General features: G+C 41.5%; 1 protein-coding gene and 1 long non-coding RNA gene across 38 annotated transcripts in view; both read right to left on the bottom strand.

The window, feature by feature from the left end:
• Nucleotides 1–18,050, bottom strand: part of LARP4 (La ribonucleoprotein 4) — an 82,692-nt gene that overhangs the window by 31,421 nt on the left and 33,221 nt on the right. For 28 of the 37 annotated variants that reach the window (XM_077954214.1, XM_015151706.3, XM_077954221.1 and 25 more), the window contains 5 exons: nt 17,474–17,549; nt 12,126–12,262; nt 9,271–9,374; nt 5,943–6,053; nt 4,839–4,892 (listed from right to left, as the gene is read on the bottom strand). In XM_077954214.1, the coding sequence (XP_077810340.1) occupies nt 4,839–4,892; nt 5,943–6,053; nt 9,271–9,374; nt 12,126–12,262; nt 17,474–17,549 (482 nt within the window). The remainder of the gene's footprint in view (nt 1–4,838; nt 4,893–5,942; nt 6,054–9,270; nt 9,375–12,125; nt 12,263–17,473; nt 17,550–18,050) is intronic. The other 9 variants (XM_077954226.1, XM_077954203.1, XM_077954206.1 and 6 more) reach the window with 1 other exon arrangement.
• LOC144332889 (uncharacterized) lies at nt 9,485–11,322 on the bottom strand. Its single transcript, XR_013401088.1, has 2 exons — nt 11,267–11,322; nt 9,485–10,752 (listed from the first exon to the last, which is right to left on the bottom strand). It is a non-coding gene; the product is annotated as an uncharacterized LOC144332889 (long non-coding RNA).

The raw sequence follows: 18,050 nt of genomic DNA, 5'->3' as shown, positions 1-18,050 counted from the left end.
AACCATGATGGCGGGCACCTGTAGTCCCAGCTACTCAGGAGGCTGAGGCAGGAGAATGGCGTGAACCTGGGAGGTGGAGCTTGCAGTCAGCCGAGTTCGTGCCACTGCACTCCAGCCTGGGTGACAGAGCCAGACTCCATCTCAAAAAAAAAAAAAAAGAAGAAAACAGCAATGAAAGAACTATTTCAGGGCATGGAACTGCAGGTGAAAAAGAATCAAAAAATGGGAGTGAAAATAAGGACTCCAAGATGACTCAGATGTTAAACTGCAGACAAAGATTTTAATACAGCTCTTTCAAGTACATGTATTCATGGATAACATTTATGTTTCTAATACACTGAAATTAAGGAGAAATCACAACAGAGAGAGAAGAAATGTTTTTTAAAATGGAAACTCTAGAATACAGCATCTAAAATATTCACTAGACAGTCCTATCACACTGGGGACAGCAAAAGAAAAGTAAGGTGAACTTAAAGATGAACCCAAATCCACAGAAACTATCCTATCTGGAGAACAAAAGCAACAAAAACAGGTTGAAGAAAAATGAACAGAATCTCAGTGACATCAATCAGTCCAACATACAAAATTGGAATATCAAAAAAAGAAAGGAGAAAAGAGGGCAGAAAAAATTTTTGGCAAGCATCTGGAAATTCCCCAAATGCAGTGAAGAATATCAACATACAGAGCCAAGAAGTTTAGTATTTCCCATGTTTGATAAGTAAAACCATACTAGACACACCATAGCCAACCTACTGGAAACCAAAAATAAAACATCTTGACAGCAGGCAAAGAAAAAGGACACATACATAGGAGAACAACCATATGAATGATGGTGAACATCTCATCAGAAATAAGAGTCCAGAACGTATCTTAAAAGAATGGAAAATAATTTTAGCTGTCATCCCTGCATTCTGTATCCATGGAAAATACCCATCACAAATGCTGAGCAGAGTGGCTCATGTCTGTAGTCTCAACACTTTGAGAGGCCTTAGTCGGGGGATCGCTTGCCCTCAGGAGTTAAGAGACCAACCTGGATGACACAGCAAAACTCCTTCTCTACTGAAAAATAGAAAAATTAGCTGGGCGTGGTGGCATGCACCTATAGTTGCAGCTAATTGGGGCAGGGGGTGGGTGCTGAGGCGGAGGAGGCTACAGTGAATTGAGACTGTACCACTGCACTCCAGCCTGGGTGATACAGCAAGACCCTGTCTCAAAAAAACAAACAAACAAAAAAGAGTGTGAAATATCAGACATTTTTAGTTAAGGAAAAACTAAGAATTCTTTGCTGGTTGGTAGTGTAACAAACACTAATGGAAGTCCCTTAGGCTGAAGGGAACTGATACCAGTTATTGTCAGGCATAGAAATCACAATTGAAACAGAATGAATCACTGCCTCTTAATGAAATCATCAATAAATTAGGAAACAGGTGGATAAACATTATCCACTTAAGGCCTCTTTCCTGCAACGTAATCACTTCTAAGTTACAGAACTTTAGAAATGAAGAGCATGGGCCGGGCGCGGTGGCTCAAGCCTGTAATCCCAGCACTTTGGGAGGCCGAGACGGGCGGATCACAAGGTCAGGAGATCGAAACCATCCTGGCTAACACGGTGAAACCCCGTCTCTATTAAGAAATACAAAAAACTAGCCGGGCGAGGTGGCGGGCGCCTGTAGTCCCAGCTACTCGGGAGGCTGAGGCCGGAGAATGGCGTGAACCCGGGAGGCGGAGCTTGCAGTGAGCTGAGATCCGGCCACTGCACTCCAGCCTGGGCGACAGAGCGAGACTCCGTCTCAAAAAAAAAAAAAAAAAAAAAAAAAAGAAATGAAGAGCATGGACACTACAAAGAAACAAACCAGAACCTTACAGGTTGGCCTGACATACTCAAGATACAACCGCTGATGGCAGAAAGCACCACCAGGATTGGAGTATAGCATTCCTTGCTTCTGCACCTGTCTTTCCAGGTGTTAGGTCATTTGATTTTAATAAATGGTATAAAAGTTAATGTGAATTTTCTTGCAACTTACGTTGCTATGGGATGGCGCATCAAAAGAAGCATAAAGAAAAACTAAAATGGCAGAGAAAAACATTACTTAAAATAAAATATTTGTGTTTTTACTACTATACCTGAGACACCCAGCACAAGCAATAGAAATAAGAAATGAAGGTATAAGGAATAATCAAAATAGTGATTACCTGCAGACATTAAAACATTTTAAAAAATCAGTAAGATATCAAGAAAAAGCAACCAACATGATTTTAAAGCAGTAAAAATGACTTAACACTGAAATACATAATAGTTACCATAATAATGAATAACGCAGACTAAAACAGCCAACTGTCCCCAATTTAACCAATACATTGAATAGAATTTCATTAAGTCCATTATAGATTTTGTTTGGTTGTTTGTTGGAACTAGACAAATATTCTAAAGTTGTGTGAAAATGTAATGATCTAAGAAGAGCCAAGGCAATCCTGAAAAATAAGGTCAAGGACAAAGAACTAGCAGAAGTAAATAAGGATATTGTAAAATGATGATAATTAAAACAGTGATATCTGGCCAGGCAAGGTGGCTCACACCTGTAATCCCAGCACTTTGGGAGGCCGAGGTGGGTGGATCACTTGAGGTCAGGAGTTCGAGAGCAGCTTGGTAAACATGGCGAAACCCCGTCTCTACTAAAAATACAAAAATTAGCTGGGCGTGGTATCAGGCGCCCGTAATCCCAGCTACGCCGGAGGGTGAGGCAAGAGAATCACTTGAACCCAGGAGGAGGAGGTTGCAGTGAGCTGAGATCGTGCCACTGCACTCCAGCCTGGGTGGTAAGAGTGAAACGCCATCTCAAAAATAAATAAAGAAAATAAAAATAAATAACATAGAACAGTGATATCCAGGAATGCAATCACAGTGTGGTGGCTCACATCTGTAATCCCAGCACTTTGGGAGGCTGAGATGGAAGGATTGTTCAGTTTGAGACCAGCCTGGGCAACATAGTGAGACCCCAACTCTACCAAAAATTTAAAAATTAGCCAGGCAAGATGGTGTGCACCTGTGGTCCCAGCTACTTGGGAGGCTGAGGTGGGACTATCACTTGAGCCTGAGGGGTTGAGGCAGCAGTGAGCTGTGATCATATGCCACTGCACTTGAGCCTAGGTGACAGAGAGAAAGAAACCCCAGTCTCAAAAACAAAACAAAACAGCCATATTGGTTCAGGGAAGCAGAACTCAAAGAAAACAAAGAATCTGAAACAAATCTCATAGCTGTGCCATTACACACAAGTTGCAGAAGACTAGAAATGACAAAAAATAAAGTGTTGAGATAAAAGTCTGTCCATATATGGGAAAAAGATAGAACTAGATTCTTATCTTATCTTATACTATATATAAAATTAATTCCAGATATACCAAAGACCCACTTCTGAAATACTTTAAAACTTTAAAGCTATTAAGATGACTCAGGAGAATATCTTTATAAAAGCCTCAAAGCAGGGAAAGATAAAAGGGAGAAGAACATCATAGACAGAGGAAGTAGAATGACAACTAGAAAATAGCCTCATCTGTAATATGGAAACTAATAATCCCACCTATTTCACAGCAATAATGAGATTTAAATATGATAAGTTCTTAGAACCTCTTAATAAATCTAAGTCACTGTTATCCTAGTTCTTCCACTTACTAGTTATGTGAAACTGGGGAGGTTACCCTCGTGTCTTATTATCCTCACTAGTAAACTGAAGAAAACATTAGGTTTTCTTCATTAGGTTCTTGTAAGGATTAAGTGAGTCAATACATGTAAAGTGCTTAAAACAGAAAGTGACACACAGTAAGAGTTCAACACAGAGGAATTAGTAAGAATAATGTATTACATTTACAAATAAGAATAACTACAGCACACAGGGAATGAGGATCAAGTCAAACTAAGTGTATGTTACTGGATTATAGTTTAGAACACTAGCTCTGGTAGCAATGTGAAGAACAGATCGTTAAGGGGGGAAAAAGTTGTTAACACAGCAGTTAAGAGGCTACTCCAAGTGTTCAAGCCTAAACAATGGGAGATTTTTGGAAAGCATTTTCACAGGACCTGAGAACAGACCAGACATATAAAGACAGTGATCAAGTGTCATCAGTGACAATGCCTAGGTTCCCAAATGGTTGTATGTTAACGTAGTGATGCAGTTAATTGAGATAAGGTTGAAAGTACTGTGAATATTTTTCATCTCTGTTACTGAAAATTATTCCTATTGCTCATTTTGAGATCTGGAATTATCTCATATGTTGTAAATCAGCATCTAATTAAAATTCACGCTATTTGAAGTTACCCCTTTGTAAAGAATTGCTGTAGACAAAGTATTTTTAAGATTTATCAAAGAATTTTCTGAAGTAGCACATAATAGAAGCCAGAAATTTGTTTTTGTTGTTGCTGCTGTTGTTTTTGAGACAAGGTCTTGCTCTGTCGCCCAGGCTGGACTGGAGAGGTACAATCTCTGCTCACTGCAACCTATGCCTCCCGGGTTGAAGCAATTCTCCTGCCTCAGCCTCTCAAGTAGCTGGAATTACAGGCATGTGCCACCACACCCGGCTATTTTTTTCTATTTTTAGTAGAGACAAGGTTTCATCATATTGGCAAGGCTGGTCTCAAACTCCTGGCATCAAACAATCTGCCTGCCTTGGACTCACAAAGTGCTGGGATTACAGGCGTGAGCCACCACGCCCAGCCCAAGTCAGATACTTTTTAAAAGTCACTATGGGTTTTTATAAAACATTATCTGTCTGTATTTTTAAAATTCTCATACAGAAAAACCAAAACCTGTTCTGGTTTCACACTGATCTCCTCTATTTCTTACCATAATTGGCTTGCCCTGAAATGTTTTAACTTCTTCTCTTAAGTATTTAAAAGCCTGTTAACAAAGCACAAGAAAACTTTCATTAGCATCCAAACATTTCAGTAAAGTCATCTTTATTATGTTGAGAGTTTAGTATTAAACTATAAAAACAAAATTATGTAGGTGATTCCACTGTGCAGGTAGACAGGGATGAAAAAGTAAAAATATAAGGCCTTCTCAACCACAGTTCATATTTATTGTAGAAAAGCCACCATGGATTACTGCAGAAAAAATGCCTTAAGATTGAAAACAGACCCAAAATATCCCCAGAAACCAATTTAAAAATGATCAGACAACTTTCTACTAAATTGTTTTAAAAAACAAAAATCTGTGAGTGATTTTTTTTTTTATTCTTTTTTTTTTTTTTTTTTTTTTGAGACGGAGTCTCACTCTGTCGCCCAGGCTGGAGTGCAGTGGCGCGATCTCGGCTCACTGCAAGCTCCGCCTCCCGGGTTCACGCCATTCTCCTGCCTCAGCCTCCCGAGTAGCTGGGACTACAGGCGCCCGCCACCACGCCCGGCTAATTTTTTGTATTTTTAGTAGAGACGGGGTTTCACCGTGGTCTCGATCTCCTGACCTTGTGATCCGCCCGCCTCGGCCTCCCAAAGCGCTGGGATTACAGGCGTGAGCCACCGCGCCCGGCCTTGTGAGTGATTTTTAAACACTCTTATCATAGATATATTTGTGTTTTAAAGGATTATTTCTCTTTAAGACATGTTAACAATTAAGAATAAAATCATCAAGTCAAAATTCCAAGAATTTTATTTATTGCAGACCTATTATGTACTAAAAATACCACTGGGTACATAGTTCTCAATCCCTATGTTAATTTTAAAACTGTTACGTTAACATTCTTGTCGACCAGAAAACTTCCTAAATCAAAACTGAAAAACTTTAGGAAGATGATCAAAAAGGACATCAATTGAGCAAAAGCAAAAAGGTAAATCAAGGTACTCACTAATCTTGATAAACATCAGTGTAAACACACATTTTCTCAATTAAAATATACCACTACTTATTTTGCCACTAGGATGGACCTGTATCAGAAAACTGTTTTCTTCTTACCTGTTGTGCATCTGTGTCTGACTGGAAAGTGATATACCAGTTGCTATTGTGTGCAAATTCACAGCTTATCACTTTGGGGCAGTTTTCACTTTTGAACAAAGCTTTCACTTCCTAAAAAGAAAAAGAAAATTAGTTAACTCTAAAAAATACATCAATAAATGGCATTTTTTGCTTGTTTATTTACTAGTAATGTTAAGCATATCTTCATGTTTTTGGTCCTTTCTATCACTTCACTTGTTAACTTTTGCCCATTTTTCTACTGAGGATAGGCTGTGTTCCAAAACAAATAGAGTTAATAGGAGATATATTTGAGTCTGGTCTCAAACTCCTGGATGCAAGCGATCCTTCCACCTGAGCACCCCAAAGTGGTGAGATTATAGGCACGAGCCACTCCATTTGGCCAGGAGATGTATTTTGTACATGATTTTGGGATGATTTATTTTACGATCAGCAAAGCATAAGTATTTCACTTCCACTGGCAAGCTAAACGCTCCTTATAGTGAAATCTCCCCTGTCCTTTTCCTGTCTGGCCTGCCACAGGACAAGTGATATCCTTCATTAACATTTTCTAGGCAATAAAAATTTTCATGCATTCTCATTTAATCCAGATGCTTTGCTTACAACATACATGTGAGTTAATGTGCAAACATATCTTCCTTTTTCCATAATTAGTATAAATGTAAACAGAAACCCTGACAGCTACATGGATTCAGAAAAAGGGTGACTACAAAACTTAAAATGGTAAAACTGTTAATGGATTGAAAGAAGATTAAAAAAAAAAGTTAAGTGAACATTAAGTATACTTAAGAAGTAACAGGCCAGGCACGATGGCTCAGGCCTGTCATCCCAGCAATTTGGGAGGCCGACGCGGGCGGATCACAAGGTCAGGAGATCGAGACCATCCTGGCTAACACGGTGAAACCCCCGTCTCTACTAAAAATACAAAAAATTAGCCAGGCGTGGTGGCGGGCGCCTGTAGTCCCAGCTACTCGGGAGGCTGAGGCAGGAGAATGGTGTGAACCCGGGAGGCAGAGCTTGCAGTGAGCCAAGATCACGCCACTGCACTCCAGCCTGGGCGACAGAGCAAGACTCTGTCTCAAAAAAAAAAAAAAAAAAAAAAAGTAACAGAAGGAAAGAAAATATCTACTGAAATAGCAAAGGTCAAATGCAGCCCGAGAGCTCAGTGGCTCACTTCTGTAATCTCAGCACTTTGGGAGACTGAGGCAGGAGAATTGCTTGAGTTCAGGACGAGCCTAGACAACACAGCCAGACACTGTCTTTCAAAAAAAAAGTAAAAATTGGCTGGGCATGGTGGCTGGCTCCTGTAGTCACAGCTACTTGGGAGGCTGAGGTAGGAGAGGACTGCTTGAGCCAAGGAGTTTGAGGCTGCAATGAACTATGATCGTACCACTTGTACTACACCCTTAGTGACACGGCAAGACCCTGTCACAGAAAACCATTGATTGAGGAAAAACTTCTTTTTTAACATGAAAAAAAAATTTAAAAGCAAAAAACAAAAAACTTGAAAACCCAACAAAACATTTGGCGCCTTGTTTTACTGTTTTTCATGTGTATGAACTCCTTATGTATTCAGAATATGAATTATAATAACCGTAAAAAAGATAATGAAATAGGACACAATGGCTCACGGCTGTAATGCCAACACTTTGGGAGGCCAAGGTGCACAGACTGCTTGAGCCCAGGGCCTTGAGAACAGCCTGGGTAACATGGCAAAACCCCATCTCTACAAAAAAGTACAAAAATTAGCCAGGAATGGCGGCATGCGCCAGTAGTCCCAACCACTCAGGAGGCTGAGGTGAGAGGATTGCTTGAGCCCATGAGGTCAAGGCTACAGTAAGCTGTGACTGTGCCACTGCACTTCACCCTGGGTGACAGACTGAAACCCTGTCTCAAAAAATAAAATAAAATAAAATAAAATAAAATTCTATTCTAAATAGCCAATCAATTACAACGTCAGTTACTAACTAATCCTCATCTTCTTTAATATATATCACCTTATCGTGGCAACTTAATATGAAGCTCTGTGACACAGTGATTATGAAACATGGACTTTAGAATCAGAGAGATTATGTTCAAACCCAAACTCCTGTCATTTAAGAGCCCTTATGTCCTTGAGCAAACTATGCAACCAGCCTAACTATCAGTTACTTCATCAGTAAAACAGATAATAAAACCTTTGGCTTTAAATAACTGCAAAGTAATAACTGGTAGAATCTAACTGTCAAATTGATTACAATGTTTCATCCAAATATTATTTTATTCTGGTATGTGTACCATACCATCTTTATGACTGCAACTTTGCTTTATATAATATTTTGCTGAACAATAGGGTTAGTCCTGCCGCCTTTTTTTTTTTTTTTTTTTTTTGAGACGGAGTCTCACGCTGTTGCCCAGGCTGGAGTGCAGTGGCGCGATCTCGGCTCACTGCAAGCTCCGCCTCCCGGGTTCACACCATTCTCCTGCCTCAGCCTCCTGAGTAGCTGGGACTACATGCGCCCGCCACCGCGCCCGGCTAATTTTTTGTATTTTTAGTAGAGACGGGGTTTCACTGTGGTCTCGATCTCCTGACCTTGTGATCCGCCCGCCTCGGCCTCCCAAAGTGCTGGGATTACAGGCTTGAGCCACCGCGCCCGGCCCCTGCCGCCTTAACCCCTTTTTTTTTTTTGAGACAGAGTCTCGTTCTGTAGCCCAGGCTGGAGTGCAGTGGCGCGATCTCAGCTCACTACAAGCTCCCAGGTTCACACCATTCTCCAGCCTCGGCCTCCCAAGTAGCTGGAACTATAGGGGCCCACCACCACGCCCAGCTAATTTTTTGATTTTTAGTAGAGACGGGGTTTCACCATGTTAGCCAGGATGGTCTCGATCTCCCAACCTCGTGATCCACCCGCCTCAGCCTCCCAAAGTGCTGCGATTACAGGTGTGAGCCACTGCACCCAGCCTTGCCTCCTGAATCCTTAATCAAAATCTAGTTATTCATTCTTACAGATGAATTCTCAAGTTCCCAAAATAGCCTATTTATATATTAGTTGCCACTGAATCAATCTAGTAAATTCAGAATGTTTCACTGCAACACTTTGTCTACCCTTCTAAGAAAACAGAATTATATCTTTTCCTTCCCCTATACCATACTAGTACTTCAGAATTAATGAAACAAATTAATATTTAACCTTTTCACAGTAACTGATGAAGGCACTGGCTTACGCTTTGCTTGTGTACCTCTTTCAATTTCTTTTCTTTGCCACGGAAAGCAGAAGAACCTCTTTCAATTTAAACAGAGAACATTTAGCGTTAACAATTAATAATTTACCTCTATTGGTGTTGTTTCAGGAATCTCTCTAAGAATTACAATACAACGCTTATGACTTGGTCTCACTTTCTCACCCTTCTCATCAACTTGCACCATGGGAGAAGCTGAAATTTAAAAGAAAGGGTATCATTCAAAAGTGACAAATAATGATATTATTAATGTTATTAAAAAACTATTCATTTTAATTTCCAGCTGAGTAAATTTGCAGAGGCTGGGTTAACATCTTAAAGAAACTAAGTTGTAGAATCAAAGATTATAGGTATGACAATTTTTTTGGAGATTTATATGTGAAGACCACTGTCAAATGTTATTCACTGAAAAAAATATTCAGAGTACTTACTCTAACTTTGGCACTGCCTTCAGGGAGCATACAACATATATCTAGTAAGGCAAATTTCTTGTATATAATAACCAAATTCTTCATTGAGGAGATAACAAATGAATGTTAACAGAAATTAGTGTACTTTCATTGGCAAAACACTATGCTGAGGAATGTAATGAAATCTGGTATGTGAAGAAATTCTTCCTAAGATTAAAGTTCAAGAAGCCCTTAAACCAAGAACTATACTCAAATTATAAGCTATCCAGGATGTCAACTTACTTAATCTTGCATACTACTACAGAGTCCCAAAAGCCATCTTTTAAACGCTGATTAGGAGGAAGTATTATACTAAATATAGTAGCAAATAGCCAAAACTTTTATTTCTAGTCCCTTCATGGAGTTAATATACCAGATCTCCATAAGCAGGCAAGTAGACAGAATAAAACAAGCAGTTAAGGGTGATGGCATGCCAAGTTCCAACCTAAACAGGTGGGAGATTCTGCCTCTCTTTGCCAACTTTTAATGTAGACAAGACTGGGTCATTTTAAGAAACGATGTACCTACAAACCAATCAGAGATTCCATAAATGTTTGTAATCCTCTGGAAATGGAAATCTATTCCAATGTAAGTCTATTATCAGACTTGCTATATTTAACTTCTAAACATTTTCAGAAACACATCTCTCATAAAAGTGAAGATCTGCCTTATTCAGTGAAATAGTTAACAAAACCCACTCTTAAGAGGTTACCAAGCCGGGCGCGGTGGCTCACGCCTGTAATCCCATCACTTTGGGAGGCCGAGGCGGGCGGATCACAAGGTCAGGAGATCGAGACCACTGTGAAACCCCGTCTCTACTAAAAATACAAAAAATTAGCCGGGCTCGGTTGTGGGCGCCTGTAGTCCCAGCTACTCGGGAGGCTGAGGCAGGAGAATGGCGTGAACCCGGGAGGCGGAGCTTGCAGTGAGCCGAGATCGCGCCACTGCACTCCAGCCTGGGCGACAGAGCGAGACTCCGTCTCAAAAAAAAAAAAAAAAAAAAAAGAGGTTACCAAATACTGAACCAAGAACTACATACAAGACATAAAATCCAGCAAAAAAAAATTTTTTTTTTTTGAGACGGAGTCTCGCTCTGTTGCCCCCAGTGGCGCGATCTCGGCTCACTGCAAGCTCCGCTTCCCAGGTTCAGGCCATTCTCCCGCCTCAGCCTCCCGAGTAGCTGGGACTACAGGCGACCGCCACCACGCCCGGCTAATTTCTTTTTTTTGTATTTTTAGTAGAGGCGGGGTTTCACCGTGTTAGCCAGGATGGTCTCGATCTCCTGACTTGGTGATCCGCCCGCCTCGGCCTCCCAAAGTGCTAGGATTACAGGCTTGAGCCACCACGCACGGCCAAAAATTCTTAAAGCTTCAATCAAGAAATAAAAATTCGGCCGGGCACAGTGGCTCACGCCTGTAATCCCAGCACTTTGGGAGGCCGAGGCGGGCGGATCACGAGGTCAGGAGATCAAGACCATCCTGGCTAACACGGTGAAACCCCGTCTCTACTAAAAATACAAAAAATTAGCCGGGCATGGTGGCGAGCGCCTGTAATCCCAGCCACTGGGAGGCTGAGGCAGGAGAATGGCATGAACCCAGGAGGCGGAGCTTGCAGTGAGCCCAGATCGCACCACTGCACTCCTGCCTGGGCAACAGGGCGAGACTCCATCTCAAAAAAAAAAAAAAAAAAAAAAGAAATAAAAATTCATTACCAAATTTCAGAGCAGTATTTGTCAAACTGCCCATAGCAACTCATTAGTAGGTTGTAAAATTAGAAACAAGTTTGTTACAAATATTTCCGTCGGGTGGAGGTACATGGTGTGTACTGAACTGTGATGAAAAATGTACTTCATTGCTTATACTTCTTAAGTGGGCATGATGATAAACAACCAAGGTGCAGAATTGTTACAGAAGCTGTATATAGGCTGGGCGTGGTGGCTCACGCCTGTAATCCCAACATTTTGGGAGGCTGAGCGGGGTATACATGTACACACACACACACACACGCATACACACACACACACACACGCATATACACACACACACACACACACACACGTCAGTAAAAACAAAGACAAGGCTTGGGAGGCCAAGGTGGGAGGACTGACTCAGCCAATGAACTTAAGACCAGCCTGGGGAACATACCAAGACCCCACCTCTATAAAAAAAATTTAAAGATTAGCCAGATGTGGTGGCGTGTGCCTGGGGTCCCAGTAACTTGGAGGGCTAAGAGGTAGAAGGATGGCTTGAGCCCAGGAGTTTGAAGTTGCAGTGAGCTGCGATTTGCACCACCACACTCCCGCTTGAGTGACAGAGTGAGACCCTGTCCTTCACCACTACCCCTGAAAACAAAAAACAAAGAGAGATAATTTGGAACAAAACAACAAAATAAGGTGGTGGTGGGGGCAGTAAAATATAATTATCTATATGACCAGAAGTCAAAATAACATTTAACGTTTAAAATTAAAACAAAAAAGCTAAAAGGTATTTTTACATACATCTTAACACTTCAAGAATTAGATCATGGTCTGTAGTCAACTTTTTTATTTCTTCCATGTTGGCAACTGTCCAAATTGGGATGAACTGATCACTATCCATTTGAGATATCAAGTAAAGATCCTTTGACAAATTTTCTCTGAAAAGAACAAACAAAATAGTCCTATAAAACAAGCAATTATTAAAAAGCACCTAACGAGAAGAGGTATCTTACTCCTTTTCTCTACTTTTTAAATGCATGGAAATAAGATTATTTTATCAGAAATAACACTAAACTTTTCAATGAACTCTAAAAAGTTGTTAAAAGTGTTCAATTCAAAACATATTAGTGTAATATATATACACATTAGTTAATATAACTTTTACAGTATCTCAATTCCCAAACACATCCAGCACAATATTGGACAATTATACTGATATATAAAGAGGTTTAATATTACAAGTAGCATTTTAACAAAACATTACATATAGCAGAGTTCCATCTTATAAATACTTCAGTGATATTAGAATATGCATGATAAAAACTGTAGCTGAACTGTGAATTGACTCAAGAAGGATTTTCTTTTTTCTTTTTTTTTTTTTCTGAGACAGAGTCTCACTCTGTCGCCCAGGCTGGAGTGCGGTGGCGATCTCGGCTCACTGCAAGCTCCGCCTCCCGGGTTCATGCCATTCTCCTGCCTCAGCCTCCCGAGTAGCTGGGACTAAAGGCGCCCGTCATCTTGCCCGGTTAATTTTTTGTATTTTTAGTAGAGACAGGGTTCCACTGTGTTAGCCAGGATGGTCTTGATCTCCTGACCTCGTGATCTGTCTGCCTCAGCCTCCCAAAGTGCTGGCATTACAGGCGTGAGCCACTGCGCCCGGCCGGATTTTCCATTTCTTAATGTGTGCATTTTGTTGTTGTTGTTGTTGAGGGGGAGTTTTGTTCTTGTTGCCCAGGCTGGAGTGCAATGGCGCGATCTCGGCACGCTGCAACCTCTGCCACCTGGAGTCAAGCAATTTTCCCGCCTCGGCCTCGCAAATAGCTGGGATTACAAGCATAAATCACCACGCCCGGCTAATTTTTTGTATTTAGGAGAGATTGTGTTTCCCATGTTGGCCAGGCTGGTCTCAAACTCCTAACCTCAGGTGATCCACCCACCTCGGCCTCCCAAAGTGCTGGGATTACAGGCGTGAGCCACTGCACCCTGGCCAAAATATATATTTTAAATTATGCAAGTCAAACACGCTTATATAAATGCACACCTTGGCTGGGCACAGTGGCTCATGCCTGTAATCCTAGCACTTTGGGATGCCGAGGCGGGTGGATGATTAGAGGTCAAGAGCTCAAGACCAACCTGGCCAACATAGTGAAACTCCGTCTCCACTAAAAATACAAAAAATTAGCTGCGCTTGGTGGTGGGTGCTACTCGGAGGGCTGGGGCAGGAGAATCACTTGAACCTGGGAGGCAGAGGTGGTAGTGAGCCGAGATCGCACCATTGCACTTCAGTCGGGTCAACAAGAGTGAAACTCCATCTCAAAACATAAACAAACAAAATGAAAAAGATGCAAACACTTGCATCTTACACATAAAATCTTGTTTAATAAACTTAGGTAAAATCAAATTCACACTTTGCTATTCACATCAAATATTCTTTGAAGCAGTCTGGCTATAAATAGCTGGAAGTTTTTGCTTATAAGCCCTCTTCTCAAAAAGTACTGTACTGATCACCCTATTTAAAACTGCAACCACCCCAACATTCCTGATTCCTCTCCTTGCATTCAATTTTCTTCCCACAGCACTTATCTCCTAACATACTTCTGAGTTGCTTATTTATTATGTTTGTTTTGTGCTCTTGCAGTCAGAATATAGGTTCTGACTGCAAGAACCTATAAGCGAAGGATCTTTTGTTGTTCAATCAATAATGTATTTCAACTGCCTAGTGCCTGGCAAGGAGCAGGCTCAAAGGCGCTTACATTCAAATTCTATTAAAATAAAGGCCAGGGGCGGGGGCTCACGCCTGTAAACCCAGCACTTCGGGAGGCCAAGGTGGGTGGATCACCTGATATCAGTTTGAGACTAGCCTGGCCAACATGATAAAACCCCATCTCTATTAAAAATACAAAACGTAGCCAGGTACGGTGGTGCGTGCCTGTATTCCCAGCTATTTGGGAGGCTGAGGCAGAAAAATCGCCCCGGGAGGTAGAGGTTGCAGTGAGCCGAGATCGTGCCACTGCACTCCAGCCTGGGCGACAGAGTGAGACTCCATCTCCAAAAAAACAAAAAAATTCCTTAAGAATCTGAAAATAAGACAACCATAAACATGATCTTTGCAAAACTAAAAAGCTGTAGCCTAAATGAACTCTGAAATTTAGCGGGTCTATTCTTAAACAATGACTCAAAATTCTTAAAGAAACTGTGCCTTGTCAGAAGTAAATAGATATAACATCTACGATTTGATTATTCACGAGTAATACCTGATATGTATTAATGGCAATTGTGCTGAGCCACAAATGTCAATTACCCAGCTGGCTGGAACTATATCACAGTCCTGAGTAGGAATGTGATGGATCATGACAAGTAGGAGCTCCCACTGCAAAAGCTCCCACTTTTTAAAACATTTTTAGTTAAAAAAGCTGGGATAAACTACAAAAAACAAAAAAAAGATCATGTTTTTGGAGATCTGGGAAAGTTGTAGAAGCTTCAAGCACAAAATGACTAAAATGCCCCAAAGAAGATCTTTCCTTCCTGAGAGCATTTGCAGATCTTGACTCAGATTCTACTGGACGATAGAGAAACCAGCAGATCTCTAGGCAGTTGTGTATAAGTATGTGGTATGTGTAATGGGCATAGAACTAGAATTATGAATGGAAATTATGGGAGCCACCAATACAGCTGATTTTCCCCATAAGATGGTTCCTGAGTTTTAAGGAGGAAGATGGGAGATTGGAAGTCAGGCTGAAAAGACAGTAAAATCTACGTGGTCTCGTGAGTAAGTCTGAGTGCAAGCAAAAATGCTGAAAACGCAGGTCGCCCCCATAAGACACTGCCAGATTTTCTTTTTTTTTTTTGAGACGAAGTCTTGCTCTTGTCCCCCAGTCTGGAGTGCAATGGCGTGATCTTGGCTCACTGCAACCTCCACCTCCTGGGTTCAAGCGATTCTCCTGCCTCAGCCTCCTGAGTAGCTGGGATTATAGGTGCGTACCAACATGCCCAGCTAATTTTTTGTATTTTAAGTAGAGATGGAGTTTCATCTTGTTGGCCAGGCTGATCCTGAACTCCTGACCTCTGGTGATCCGCCCGCCGTGGCCTCCCAAAGTGCTGGGATTACAGGCGTGCACCACCGTGCCCAGCCAAGACACTGCCAGATTTTCAAGCACTATGGGGTAGGAAGTTAAAGAGCTAAATCTCAAACCTCTGCATTACAGATCTAAATCTCCTTGGTTTTGTAAGATTAGGGTGACACAAAACTGCCAAGCTCTGAATCAAAAGCCTGAAAGGGCCATGTAGAAGGAATAGAGCTAAATCAAAGGTGAACTGAGTCTAATTAAAATTGTTGCTCAGCCCCGACCTAGCTCAATTTCTGATTGGATTGAAGCAATCAACATTTCACTCTCTGCCTAACAGAAGAAAAGCTCAAACTCTGTCTAGAGTTGTATTACCTGCATCTTCCATGGTTCTGTTGTATGTAATGTACAGCATAAAATCAACATTTACAAGACATACAAAAAGGCAGTAAATTATGACAGATAATTCAAGAGTAGAAACCCAGACAATAGAAACAGACCCATAAATGATCTAGTTAGTAGGTAAAATTCACCCAGGCTGAAGTGCAGTGGTGCAATCTCAGCTTACTGCAAACTCCACCTCCTGGGTTCAAGCAATTCTCCTGCCTCAGCCTCCAGTAGCTGGGACTACAGGGGCAAGCTACCACACTCCGCTAATTTTTGTATTTTCAGTAGAGACGGGGTTTTGCCATACTGGCCAGGCTGGTCTTGAACTCCTGACCTCAGGTGATCCACCTACTTCGGCCTCCCAAAGTGCAGGCTAAAGTAAATATTACGTGAATGTTTTTGTTTCTTTGTTTTTGAAGTGGAGTCTCGCTCTTGTTGCCCAGGCTGGAGCCCAGGAATAATTTCAGCTCACTGTAACCTCCACCTCCCAGGTTCAAGCAATTCTCCTGCTGCCGCCTCTCAAGTAGTTGGGATTACAGGCACCCACCACCACACCCGGCTAATTTTTAATTTTTATGAGAGACAGGGTTTCACCATGTTGGCCAGGCTGGTCTCGAACCCCTGACCTCGTGATCCACGCACCTTGGCCTCCCAAAGTGCTGGGATTACAGGCATGAGCCACTGCGCCCAGCCCATAATTCTTATCTGTAAATAAGACTTCTCTAAATGTTTGCCTGAAAGGATTCCTTATTTAATAGAAGACACTGGCAATATAAATTATGTATCCAACTCCTTACTATTTTGCCAAAAATGACTCTATGATTAACGTTATAAGAATCAACTATTAAAAAAAGCATTAAGAAATAACTCTTTTTGTCAATTCCAAAATTGAGTATGTTCACAGAAAAAACATCCAATGGAAACCTCATTATCTTTATATTAAGAATAGATCCTTTGCATATCAGATTGGAGACAACACGTTTTTTTTTTTGTCCTTGAGATGGAGTTTCGCTCTTATTGTCCAGGCTGGAGTGCAATGGTGCGATCTCGGCTCACTGCAACTTTCGCCTCTGGGGTCAGGTGATTCTCCTGCCTCAGCATCCTGAGTAGCTGGGATTACAGGCATGTGCCACCATGTCCGGCTAATTTTTGCATTTTTAGTAGAGACAGGGTTTCTCCATGTTGGTCAGGCAGGTCTCTAACTCCCGGCTTCAGGTGATCCAGCCACCGAAGTCTCCCAAAGTGCTGGGAGTACAGGAGTGAGCCATGGTGCCCGGCCCTACACTTTTAAATCTAGATAAAGGGCCGAGCGTGGTGCCACACGCCTGTAATCCCAACACTTTGGGAGGCAGAGGAGGGCGGGTCACATGAAGTTGCAAGTTTGAGACCAGCCTGGCCAAGATGGTGAAACCTCGTCTCTACTAAAAATACAAATATTAGCTGGGCATGGTGACCACACGTCCGTAATCCCAGCTACTCTGGAGGCTGACGCACGAGAATCTCTTGAACCCGGGAGGTGGAGGCTGCAGTGAGCCAAGATCACACCACTGCACTCCAGTCTAGCGACAGCATGAGACTCTGTCTCAAGAAAATAAAAAATAAAAAAAACTAGTTAAATAATAATCACCATCCTCGTACTCTATTTCACACATATTTTACATCTACTAATCAAATTCAATAAAGGGGAAATAGCAATACCGTGAAAAACAGAATTCTAATTGTTTCTTCAGACATTCTTTTAGGTCTTCTGTAGAAATTGCTGAATTGCTTTCTCCTGATGGTAGAAAAGGAGGGAAAAAAAGTTAATACCATGTTAGCAGACGTGATAAATCTGACATACTGTTGTACTCAGAAGCCACAAAGTATCTACAATCAAAATTCACCACAAAGCTATTGTTTGAGAGAACCAGGGTCTCCCTTTGTTGCCCAGGCTAGAGTACAGTGGTGCGATCACAGCTTAGTACAGCCTCAACCTCCTGGGCTCAAATGATCCTCCCACTACAGCTTCTTGAGTAGCTAGGACCACAAACTTGTGCCACGATACCCAGCTAATTTTTTATTTTTATTTTTTTGTAGAGACAGGCTCTCATTATGTTGCCCGGACTGTTCTCAAACTCCTGGGCTCAAGCAATCCTCCTACCTTGGCCACAGGCGTAAGCCACTGTGCCTGGCCCAAACTGTATTTTTTATTATTTTTATAACTTGGATAGTTCAAAGTCTAACTAATTTCTCTCAACTTAGATATTCTTTCATCAGATACATTTCATATTAGTTT

The sequence above is a fragment of the Macaca mulatta genome, chromosome 11 (assembly GCF_049350105.2).
Source record: "Macaca mulatta isolate MMU2019108-1 chromosome 11, T2T-MMU8v2.0, whole genome shotgun sequence".
Classification (NCBI taxonomy): domain Eukaryota; kingdom Metazoa; phylum Chordata; class Mammalia; order Primates; family Cercopithecidae; genus Macaca; species Macaca mulatta.
The sequence above is the reverse complement of the archived record's forward strand: the minus strand, read 5'-3'. Positions and strand labels throughout refer to the sequence as shown.